Source organism: Phyllopteryx taeniolatus, chromosome 18 (assembly GCF_024500385.1).
Source record: "Phyllopteryx taeniolatus isolate TA_2022b chromosome 18, UOR_Ptae_1.2, whole genome shotgun sequence".
Classification (NCBI taxonomy): Eukaryota; Metazoa; Chordata; class Actinopteri; order Syngnathiformes; family Syngnathidae; genus Phyllopteryx; species Phyllopteryx taeniolatus.
The window spans coordinates 5,408,357-5,420,368 of NC_084519.1; the positions used below are offsets into that span (position 1 = coordinate 5,408,357).

Sequence of the window (12,012 nt, forward strand, 5' to 3'; positions counted from 1 at the left end):
CTACCACGCATGTTTTTGGGATGTGGGAGGAAACCGGAGTGCCCGGAGAAAACCCACGCAGGCACGGGGAGAACATGCAAACTCCACACAGGCGGGGCGGGGATTGAACTGTGAACTGTGAAGCAGACGCTCTAACCAGTCATTCACCATGCCGATGTCCAAAAACACACAAGGAATTTGTCTCCGGTAATTGGAGCCGCTCTAGTACGACAACAGACACTTTTGAGACATAAAGACATTGAGAAAAACAGTCCCTGAGCAATAAAGGGTTGCTAGTTATCTGGTATTTTTATGTTTTTTGACAATTGTGCAAAAAGATGCAGAGTCCTCTAGCACTTAGAGCAGTTTGAATGATATTGCAATAGTCCGGTGCAATGACCATTGTGCAAAGGGCGCCGAGACTTCAAGCGAGTAGTATGATAATCTGGGACAATGTTGATTGTGCAAATGTTGCAGATACTCCTCAGTCAGTGTGCAAATGGAGCAGATGCTACTCTGGCATGAGTGGCCAGTATTGGTCAACAACAGATATGCAAATAGTGCAACGTGGTGAGACTACGAGAGTGAGTGCACAAGTAATATATAATTGGCCCGACAGAAATGTGACGACAAACTCAAGACAAAAAAATTGCCAGCATGTTGCAATGGAATTGTAGGTTAGGTGTTTAAGAAGTTGATTGCAAGAGGGAAGAAGCTGTTGGAATGTCTTCTAGTTCTAGTTTGCATTGATCGGTAGCGCCTACCTGAGGGAAGGAGCTGGAAGAACTGGTGACCGGGATGTGGAGGGTCCGAGAGGATTTTCCACGCTCTTGTCTTAGTTCTGGCAGCGTGAAAGTCCTCAAGGGTGGGTAGGAGGGTACCGACAATCCTTTCAGCAGTTTTGATTGTCCGTTGCAGTCAGAGTTTGTCCTTTTTTGTTGCAGCACCAAACCAGACTGTGATGGAAGAACACAGGACTGATTTGATGACCGCTGTGTAGAACTGCCTCAGCAGCTCCGGTGGCAGGCCGTGCTTTCTCTGAAGCCACAGGAAGTACATCTTCTGGTGGGCCTTTTTGAGGACGGAGTTGATGATGATCACCCACTTCAGGTCCTGAGAGACTGTAATTCCCAGGAACTTGAAGGTCTCGACGGTTGACACAAGGCAGCTGGACAGCGTGAGGGGCAGCTGTGGCGAAGGATGCCTCCTGAATCATCTCTACAGTCTGGAGCGTGTTCATCTCCAGGTTGTGTCGGCCGCACCACAGCTCCAGCCGCTCCACTTCCTGTCGATATGCAGACTCGTCACCGTCCTTGATGAGGCCGATGACAGTGGTGTCATCTGCATACTTCAGGAGTTTGACAGCCGGGTGCGTTGAGGTGCAGTCGTTCGTGTAGAGAGAGAAGAGCAGCGGAGAGAGGACACAACCTTGGGGCGCCCCAGTGCTGATGCTGCGTGTGGATGAGGGACACATAGTCTGGGCCTGCTGCTTTGTTAATCTTTTGTTGTTGGAAGATGCGTCTCACATCCTGTTCGAGGATGGTTAACGCAGAAGTCGGCGGTGTGTTAGTGGTCGGTGGTGTGGCTGGGTGGGTGTGCGAGTAAAATGGCTTACAGTTCAAAGACAGCGACTCCAAATGCGGGCTGCAGTGTGTGCTGAGCTCCGTGACGTCCGTGCACCATTTTTTGTTGATATAGAAGCATATCCCGCCGCCCTATGTTTTCCCCGTTAACTCCATGATGCGGTCTGCTAGGTGAAGATGAAAGCCCGGAAGCATGACGGCGCCATCGGGTATAGCCTCACAAAGCAAAGTCTCCGTAAAGAACATGGCGGCGGAACGTCCAAAGTCTTTACTGGACTTCATCAGAAGATGAAGCTCGTCCATTTTATTGGGTAAGGACCGTTCATTCGCGAGGTGGATGGACTGAAACGCCAGTCTGTATCCTGTGTTGCGGAGTTTCACCTGGATACCGGCTCGCTTCCCTCTGTGGCGTCGCCTTCGCCTCCATACGCTGAAGACCGCGGTCGCCGCTCCGGTGAGTAACTCGGGGGGGAAAAAACTGAGCAGATTTGCGAAAGTTGGTGAAAGAAAGTCCGGAGTAGCCTCCTTGGTGCTTTGCAAGCCTCCCCTTGTGTAAGTGAGTCGTGTAATGTCTCCAAAGACGAACTAAAAACACAAAAACAAAAACAATACTAGAGAGCGCGTAACCGAGTCAACCACACTGGTAGGCGCCATCTTGATATCTAAGTATTTGCATATCAGTCAAATGTTTATTTGGACTATTTTAAAAAGCTTAAACAATCTAGAAAAATGTTTCATCAATGTGAAGTGATCGAAAATCGGCAATGCAAATATCTCACATGCATGGCAATTATTCTGGATTCTAACGTACTGAATATCGTTTTCTTCATTCAGCTTTACTTTGCTTAAATATCAATACTTTGCTTAAATATCAAACTGTATTTTTCATTCTGTAATTCCAACTGATACCTACATTTCTAAAAATAGCTTCGATGGTTAATCAATTTAAGTCAAGCTAATTATTAAATTGCCCAAAAGTAATTCCCTATGACGCATTTGTTGTTGCCATTGTAGATGTTTTACTTTGAGTTGCTCTAAATAGCCTTTGGTTGGCACATGTCAATGTAATGGAATTGCTTTATTCAAGTGATTGTGGAACTAAGCATTCGACACCTAAGGAGGTGTGACTCATTCAGCGGTGTGATGAAACTTAAAACACAGTTTTTATGCCATTGAATGAGACGTGTGCATATGATGGATTTTTAAACTTTTAAAATTAAGCACTTACCGCAATAGTTAGTTGATATGACACTCAATGTTGTTTCGATTTTATTTTAAGCATATGTGTTTGCAATAAAGATGTTTACAAGAGCAGAAAGAATAGATGGAACACAATATGAATCACTGGCTGAGACATCCACAGATGAGAAGAGGACATAAACGGTGATCCAGAACATACTGCAGAAGTAAAATGATTGCCTGGTTTTCATTTCGCCCCTCTTGTCATAGTAAATCAACCACTTGATACTTTGCCCTCACCAAAAGCATTTCATGAGAGAAGGTATTTTACATGAAGTTAGAATCATCAGGGGGTGAGCTTGTCGAAAAAGAGAACGTACAAGCAGCAAATGTATGCCATCAAAAATGTTTATTACTAAAGCAGCATGAAAATGGAATGCCTTTAAAGGTTTTTTTGTCAGCAAGTTGACGAAGACTGAATGCCTGACTTATCAGAATAGATGAGCCCACAGCACCGTTTGCCCTCCCATTACAGATTTCCTTTTATTACAGTAAACGGAAAAATCAACCTTTTATTTTGACTCTCTCAAGGCCTGCAATCATGTTTTGATTATTGGATGCATGTGACAATTCTATCATTGTATTTTTTATTATAAGAATTGCTCCATATTTCTTTGTGGAAAACAGACACATCTCTATAAAGCCGACTGTCGTGTAAAAAATTAGAAGAACAAACGAAATTACCTTATTCTTATCCTGGCCGAAGTCCACACAAAGTACTCCTGGACAGACAGCAGACAGGAGCTGAAAGTCAGACAGATCCACACTGTGGAATTTACTTTAAAAAAAGCACTACAGAATACACACTACATTTCCAATGGACCAAATAATTAAGACGTGTAATATAGTGTTACTTTTCCAAGAAGCAGTGTACTTCGGTACAGTACGTTCCTTCATGGCGTTTCTATTGTAAACATTTTCAAAGGGCACCAAAATAAATGATCTGTATAATACCAGGCTAACAGTTTGCTACCTTCCCATGGGCTCACCACCTGTGGGAGGGGCCATAGGGGTCGGGTGCAGTCCGAGGTGGCTGAAGGCAGGGACTGAAACTGGCAGAAACTGGCTCTAGGGACGTGGAATGTCACCTCTCTGGCAGGGAAGGAGCCTGAGCTGGTGTGTGAGGTCGAGAAGTTCCGACGAGATATAGTCGGACTCGCCTCCACACGCAGCTTGGGCTCTGGTACCAGTCCTCTCGAGAGGGGTTGAGAATCCAACTCTGGAGAACTCCACTCTGGAGTTGCCCACGGTGAGAGGCGCCGAGCAGGTGTGGGTATACTTATTGCCCCCCGGCTCGGCGCCTGTACGTTGGGGTTAACCCCGGTGGACAAGAGGGTAGCCTCCCTCTGCCTTCGGGTGGGGGGAAGGGTCCTGACTGTTGTTTGTGCCTATGCACCAAACAGCAGTTCAGAGCACCCACGCTTTTTGGAGTCCTTGGCGGGGGTGCTGGAGAGCGCTCCCGCTGGGGACTCCATCGTTCTGCTGGGGGACTTCAATGCTCATTTGGGCAATGACAGTGACACTGGAAGGGCGTGATTGGGAGGAACGGCCCCCCCGATCAGAACCCGAGCGGTGTTCTGTTATTGGACTTCTGTGCTCATCACTGATTGTCCATAACGAACACCATGTTCAAGTATAAATGTGTCCACATGTGCACTTGACTCCAGGACACCCTAGGTCGCAGTTCGATGATCGACTTTGTGGTCGTGTCATCGGACTTGCGGCCGCATGTCTTGGACACTCGGGTGAAGAGAGGGGCAGAGTTGTCAACTGATCACCACCTGGTGGTGAGTTGGCTCGGACGGCTTCGATGAAATTCTTGTACACCTTCTGCCGTCTCAGGAGGGGGAAGCAGTGCTCCATCAACGCTTTTGTCCTGGCCGTGGAACGGTGGACCAGCTCTTATCCCTCGGCAGGGTCTTCGAGGGTGCATGGGAGTTCACCCAACCAGTCTACATGTGTTTTGTGGACTTGGAGAAGGCGTTCGACCGTGTCCCTCGGGGAGTCCTGTGGGGGGTGCTTCAGGAGTATGGGGTACCGAACCCCCTAATAAGGGCTGTTCGGTCCCTGTACGACCGGAATCAGAGTTTGGTCCGCATATCCAGCAGTAAGTCAGACTTGTTCCTGGTGAGGGTTGGATTCCGCCAAGGCTGCCCTTTGTCACCGATTCTGTTCCGAAATTTTATGGACAGAATTTCAAGGCGCAGCCAAGGCGTAGAGCGGGTCCGGTTTGGTGGCCTCTGTATTGCATCTCTGCTTTTTGCAAATGATGTGGTTCTGTTGGCTTCATCAAGCCGTGATCTCCAACTCTCACTGGAGCAGTTCGCAGCCGAATGTGAAGTGGCTGGGATGAGAATCAGAACCTCCATATCTGAGACCGTGGTCCTCAGTCGGAATAGGGTGGCGTGCGCTCTCCAGGTCGGGGATGAGATCCTGCCCCAAGTGGAGGAGTTCAAGTATCTTGGGGTCTTGTTCACGAGTGAGGGAAGAATGGAGCGGGAGATTGACAGGCAGATCGGTGCAGCGTCTGCAGTGATGCGGACTTTGTATCGATCCGTTGTGGTAAAGAAGGAGCTAAGCCGAAAGGCGAAGCTCTCAATTTACCATGCTGTGGGTCGTGACCGAAAAGAACAAGATCCCGGATACAAGCGGCCGAAATGAGTTTCCGCCGCATGGTGTCCGGGCTGAGGGTGAGAAGCTCGGTCATCCGGGAGGATCTCAGAATAGCGCTGCTGCTCCTCCACATCGAGAGGAGCCAGATGAGGTGGCTGGGGCATCAGATTTGGATGCCTCCCGGACGCCTCCCTGGTGAGGTGTTCCGGACACGTCCCACCGGGAGGAGACCCCAGGGACGACCCAGGACACGCTGGAGAGACTATGTCTTTCGGCTGGTCTGGGAGCACCTCAGGATCCCCCCGGAAGAGCTGGATGAAGTGGTTGGGGAGAGGGAAGTCTGGGCATCCCTGCTAAAGTTACTGCCCCCGTGACCCGACCTCAGATAATCGGTAGAAAATGGATGGATGGACAGCTTGCTAAGTTAGATACACTGGCTAACAGAAAATATTCAAGCTGGATCAGGGATAACCATTCCAAACTGTACCCTGGTGACCTGAACTAAACCATACCACGTGGTGGAAACTCAATTTTGAGATCACTTTCCTCATGTAAAAACAATGTTGTTCATTGTCCTGCAGACTCATGCCTTCACCTTTTATTTGATTTATTCTGACTCTTCGTCTGTCAACATCTCAGTCTTGTCTTTATTGGGTAATAATTGGTTGCTTTGTTAAGAGACACAACAGCGTATTTGTGAGGGAATCAAGGGAACAAGGGAGGAAGAGAATCAGCCCATTGTGAAGAGCCCAATTATAACTTTTTTCCTGTGTGTTGGTAAAACTGACAGGATTTCAAAGTGTAAGTGAAGTTCAGCCTCTTTAATGACAGTGAGTGATTCTCTTGATCACAAATGCCTCCATCACACAAAGCCAAAAGTGTCAATATAACACATCAGATTTCAGCTGAAGGCTACTGTACACAGTAAAGGAGTGCCATTTGCACTGCAGTAATATCTTTGTGAAGGTTTAAAATAAAAATCTGAAATCTTTCAGAAATCAGTAGCTGTGTTTGGGGAGGTGTCCATCACATACACAGTGTAGTGTATGAAGTGCTGCCTCCATGGGTAAAATAATTTCATTGTCTTTATGGGTACTCACTTTTTTCCACTCTCTGGGCTCTGCTCTGACAATCAGAGCCATTTCAGTCGTAACGCACGGGCTGTGCCGACTGTGTTATGAAATTCGTACTCGGGCTACAGGCTAATTTCAGCAACGCAAGAAATATTGTTGTTAATTCTTTATCCTTCCTTGGGGTAGTTTGACAAAAGCTTGTCATGGCATGTAATTAAAATAATTGTTAATTTAAAAGTATTATGTGTCTCCTTTAAGAGAAAAGTCCCTTGTACCGTCTTTCTGGGTTACATTATTAACTATCACTGTGCTGGCAAAGATATCCTAGAACATGGTGACCGTGGAGCTTTGTTCATTGGTAACCTGACATTTTTATACAAAATGTAATCAAGGGACACAATCTGTGCAGGTTCTTACCGGCGACCCACTTTTACCGAAACATGGTTCTCACCTCTGAGTCTCTGAGGTAGGTAGAGGAAAGGTGAGAACTAAAGGCTGCCAAGTTCTAATAGTAGAGTCAGTCACCGTCATTGAGGGAGTAGAATTATTGGGGCAGACAGGATACAATAGGAACAAGAGCAGTAAGGCATTGAAGTCAATAGATAAGCATAAAACTGGTTCTGTAAAACATGCTTTGGAGCAATGCTGTTTCCAACAAGAAAGAACAGAAGAACAGTTATCTTTGTGAAGAACGCTTTGGAAATGGACACATTTTTGACTTGCAATTTGTTTAGGTTTTGTACACCTTTTCCCCATTAGTAATGTGAGACTGATTTAATCTGTTCAATGGATCCGTTTTGCCCTCATAAAACCTTTTGATACTGTATGCATGTACAGTATGTATTATGTAACATTTTAGCACAATAAACCTTTTGCATGAATCCAAGTGCCAAAAGACATACAATAAACTGTTGTTAATATTAAAACTTAAAAACGAGTTAACAGTTGATGAGTAGTGCTTCCAACTATAATGTTTTTGTTTTTTTTCAGTCTATAGTCATCTGTAATTTTCCTCTTTGGGTTGTCATTGCAATGCCCTTGTGAAAGCATATACAAGAAAATACAATGGAATCTCAGTTTACGAACACCTCAGCTTTCAAACAATTTGGTCGACAAATAATTTTTTTGAATAAATATTGCTTTGGTTTATGCATTGTGCTTCAGTTTACCAGTTTACTGACAGTCTTAGCATCAGCCCGTGAGTCTCAGTTGGGATTTTTCTGACTCCGTGCAGGTATTGCAGGTAGGTTTTTGCTCTAAATTAGCCCTCAGTATCGCCCAGACGAAACTGTAAACGGCTCACCATATTGTTATTAGGGAGCCTAATTATATTACTCTTGGAAGAAAAAAAAGTAGGAAATAATGGGTAAACATGAGAATGGTGTTCGTGTTTGTGATCTCACCGTGTAGTTTGGTTTGGCGAAATGTACTGTATCTCTATTATTGTAGTAACAATAATAAATCAAATGTGTGTAGTAATTTTCTCAATGCTCATAAAAGATTTATATAGGTGCACACAAACAAAGAGACAAGTACAAAAAAATTACAGCAGATGGGGCAGAAGGTGGAGTAGAATCCACCACAGAATATGGCAGTTAGACTGGTCCATCTGACCTTAGCACATCATGTTGGAAGCTGCAGGAAGCTAGCTAGCTAAATAGCTCATGAAGGAGGCAGCAGTCCCAACCACCGCGGACAAACTGCACTGAAGGAGGTGAAAGCCTGCCCGGGTTCCACCTTTGACCACGGTAGAGCAAACAACTATTGTTGGTAAGGATACATGAAAAAAATGTTTGTTGGTATAGTGTTGGCCGCCCCCCACAGAATGCCGTCCATGGCGACTGCCCATATCGCCCATATCAGAAACCGCCCCTGATGACCAAACTCTACAAACGTGGTAAATTAGCCAACTCTTTTCTCTATATTTAAAAGCTAAGCCTTAGCAAATGTACCTCCAACCGGTGTGATGCTTAAAAAGCAAAATAACTTATCTAAATCCCCTTGAACATCAAAAAGCAAGTGCATCAAACCATTAGGTGGTGTACTTCTTGTGATTTTTGGTCGCACACTTAGCATCACAGAGTATCGCAATCACCTTTTCTCATTAAACGTCCTCAAGATGTGTGCTTCTTATAGCCCGGCTCTCATCTCAAGGACAGCCACCTGGTGTCTGCAGAGAGCTGCCTGCTCATCACTGTTTGATTTTGCCACTGCCAGCAAACTGCTGTTTTATCAGGATGGCTAATTATAGGCAGAGTAGGATGTGGAAACAGCATCCTGCCTCCAGAGTAACACAACTTGCCCACACATTCGTTTTGGAACACGTACGTAGAGAGACCACCACAGGCTGACACGGGCATTTGTGTCAATGTGTATCTGTACAAACATAAATATCCATCCATCCATCAATCATAGGGGTAGGATATTAAAAAAAATAGGGCCCCTATTTGGTGTGTGCACCACCACAAGAAGACATCAACAGTGGAACCTCGATATGTTGATTCACCAAGGCAGAGAGAAAAATTATTCAGATTTTTTTGCCATATGCAACAAGTACAATGGTATGCTTACTCACCGTAGCTCCACAGTATCAAACTGAATAAAAACAAGCACGACAACGAATAAATACAGTAATATAAATAGTATCAAAAGTAATAAGTCCTACAGTGAACATGTAACTGTTCAACATTCTCACTGCTTGTGGTTAAAAAATATTCTTGTAACTGTTGCTGTTTGTTTGTATACTGCAGTACCAATGACCGGACCGTTTTATATAGAGAGAGGCGGTGTACACCCTGACCTGGTCGCCAGCCAATCGCAGTGTGTGTGTGTGAGATTTGTAGATTTTTTTTAAATTAATTAATAGTCAGTACTTTGGAGAGCCACCTTTTGTCCAAGTCGTTTTTTATGAGTCTCTATGAGTTTGTCACATCTTGCCACTGGGATTTTTGCCCATCCCTCAAGGGGACACTGCTCCAGCTTCTTCAGGTTTGAAGGTTTCCCAGTGACTGCTGTTGAAAAACATCCCCACAGCATGATGCTGCCACCACCATGTTTCATTGTGGAGATGGTGTTCTTGGGGTGATGAGATGTGTTGGGTATGCACCACACATAGAGTAAAAATTTCCTTGATGACCGAAAATATAAATTTTATCTGACCAGAGCCCCTTTCGCCATACAGTTTGAGAGTCTCCCACATGCCTTTTTGGGAACTCAAAAAGTGCCGTCATATTTTTAGCTGAAAGTAAGAGCTTTTTTTCTGCCCACTCTTACATATACTTCTCATTTCACTTCAAAATGTAAGACTATTTTGTGCAGATCCATCACATAAAAATCAGATTAAAATTATTTTTAAATTAAAGGTAACAAAATAGGTTAAAGGTTAAGGTTAAGATTAAGTAGGTTAAGATCATCGCCTGCCACCGTGGGGAACCTAGGTTAAAGACCCCAACCGGACCATCCGCCAACACCTCCCATACTCACGGCTATGGTGTCCTTGAGCAAGACAGTGATACCCCAAAACTGCTCCCCAGGCGCTTAAGCTGCCCCTGCTCCAGTGTGTTCCACTAACAAGTGTGTGTGTTCACTTTGATGGGTAAAATGCAGAGAACAAATTTTGTGTGCATGCATGCATGTTCATGACAATAAAGATGATTCTGATTCTGAAAAAAAAAAAAAAAAAGCTCTGGGGGTCAGTATTGTCAGTACAGTATAGTGCGAGGCACTCTTGTGACTATGAAAATATATTCCGTAAAAAAAGACAACACTGCTGAAGCAGCAAAGAACAACAAAGCGGCATGGGAGCAAATTGATGTTTGATGCCGTTTTAATGCACTACTATTTAATATCCCTACTTAACATTTAACCACAGTTTAAATTGCAGCATATACTGGTAGTTGAAAAGATGCTGTTTTGAACAATATCTGACATTCATTTAGGTTCAATCCGGTGTCTGAGAAATGTACTAGGAAGCAGGCTAAAATAAAGTATAAAAACATCATTTATCAGGCAAGGCATATTTTGTTCGGCCATGATTGGTCATCACTTAGATTTTATTTATATTAATTGATATTTGACAATCGATTAAGTAAATATTCATTCAATATTAAAAATATTTATATTGAACACAATATCCATCCATCCATTTTCTGAGCCGCTTATCCTCACAAGGGTCGCGGGAGTGCTGGAGCCTATCCCAGCTATCATCGGCAGGAGGTGGGATTTAGAGTCGTCAATTAACCTACCATGCATGTTTTTGGGATGTGGGAGGAAACCGGAGTGCCCGGCGAAAACCCACCCAGGCACAGGGAGAACATGCAAACTCCACACAGGCGGGGCCAGGGATTGAACCCCGGTCCTCAGAACTGTGAGGCAGACGCTCTAACCAGTCGCCCACCGTGTCATTTAATATATTTAACCCATTTTAGGAAAAACAGCTGAATGCAACAAGTATTACGGGGCTTTTGTCAATGTAAATGCTCAGCGAGTTGGATCAAAGATGGAGCAGGCCGTACATGGTTGTGTCCACCCCTCAATTAGAAGGATCCCAGTCTGAGCAGCCGATTATCAATCATAATTTAATAAAACATCAAATATAAATTAGTCACTTGCAATCCTTTGGAATTCATCTTTGAGTTTCCTTACAGGTTTGTGGCCAGGGACGACCACCATTTCAGTTCACAGCTATTTAACTGCGAGGGTCTTTTCTCACTGGCCGACATGCGGCTGCTTTTTATGCAATATGCTCTGCATCGCCACAGAAAACTACTGTTATCGAAAAAGATTGTAGGCTACGTATCATCAGATATTAATCTGGGAATGGCATCATATCCATCCATCCATCCATTTTTTGAGCCGCTTCTCCTCACTAGGGTCGCGGGCGTGCTGGAGCCTATCCCAGCTGTCATCGGGCAGGAGGCGGGGTACACCCTGAACTGGTTGCCAGCCAATCGCAGGGCACATACAAACAAACAACCATTCGCACTCACAGTCACACCTACGGGCAATTTAGAGTCTCCAATTTATGCATGTTTTTGGGATGTGGGAGGAAACCGGAGTGCCCGGAGAAAACCCACGCAGGCACGGGGAGAACATGCAAACTCCACACAGTCGGGGCCGGGGATTGAACCCGCGTCCTCAGAAGTGTGAGGCTGACGCTCTAACCAGTCGGCCACCGTGCCACCCTCTAACCAGTCGGCCACCGTGCCGCCTGGCATCATATCATTTTAGGTTTAGTCTGCCTAAAGTTTGCCTCAATATCGATGGAGGGCGGCAGTAAAAGGAGACCAGTCGAAAGTTAGGGTTTAGCATTCAAAACCTGTTAACAAGTAGGTTAGGTCTACAGTCTGATGCCATGGTGATTGAGTCGGAATTTCTTTTATTCATCTTTCTGGAGTGGATATTTTAACATAGCCTGCTTTCTGGAACACTCACCGTCAGAAACACTATGATATGCTTGTAAGTTTGCAGTATAAGTTTGCAATCTCACTTATGCATATGTGCCCCAATTACTTCTTCTCGCAAGA

At 44.9% G+C, this 12,012-nt stretch overlaps 1 protein-coding gene across 9 annotated transcripts in view; it reads right to left on the reverse strand.

The window, feature by feature from the left end:
• Positions 1–12,012, reverse strand: part of LOC133468375 (uncharacterized) — a 59,963-nt gene that overhangs the window by 33,838 nt on the left and 14,113 nt on the right. For 5 of the 9 annotated variants that reach the window (XR_009785483.1, XR_009785482.1, XR_009785480.1 and 2 more), the window contains 2 exons: positions 3,486–3,545; positions 744–2,147 (listed from right to left, as the gene is read on the reverse strand). The exons of 1 other annotated variant lie outside the window; for it this stretch is intronic. Coding sequence is in view for 2 of the 8 variants with exons in the window: in XM_061754211.1 (XP_061610195.1) it covers positions 1,695–2,147; positions 3,486–3,545 (513 nt within the window). In the remaining 6 variants the exon portion in view is untranslated. The remainder of the gene's footprint in view (positions 1–743; positions 2,148–3,485; positions 3,546–12,012) is intronic. 3 more of the 9 variants (XR_009785486.1, XR_009785484.1, XM_061754212.1) reach the window with 1 other exon arrangement.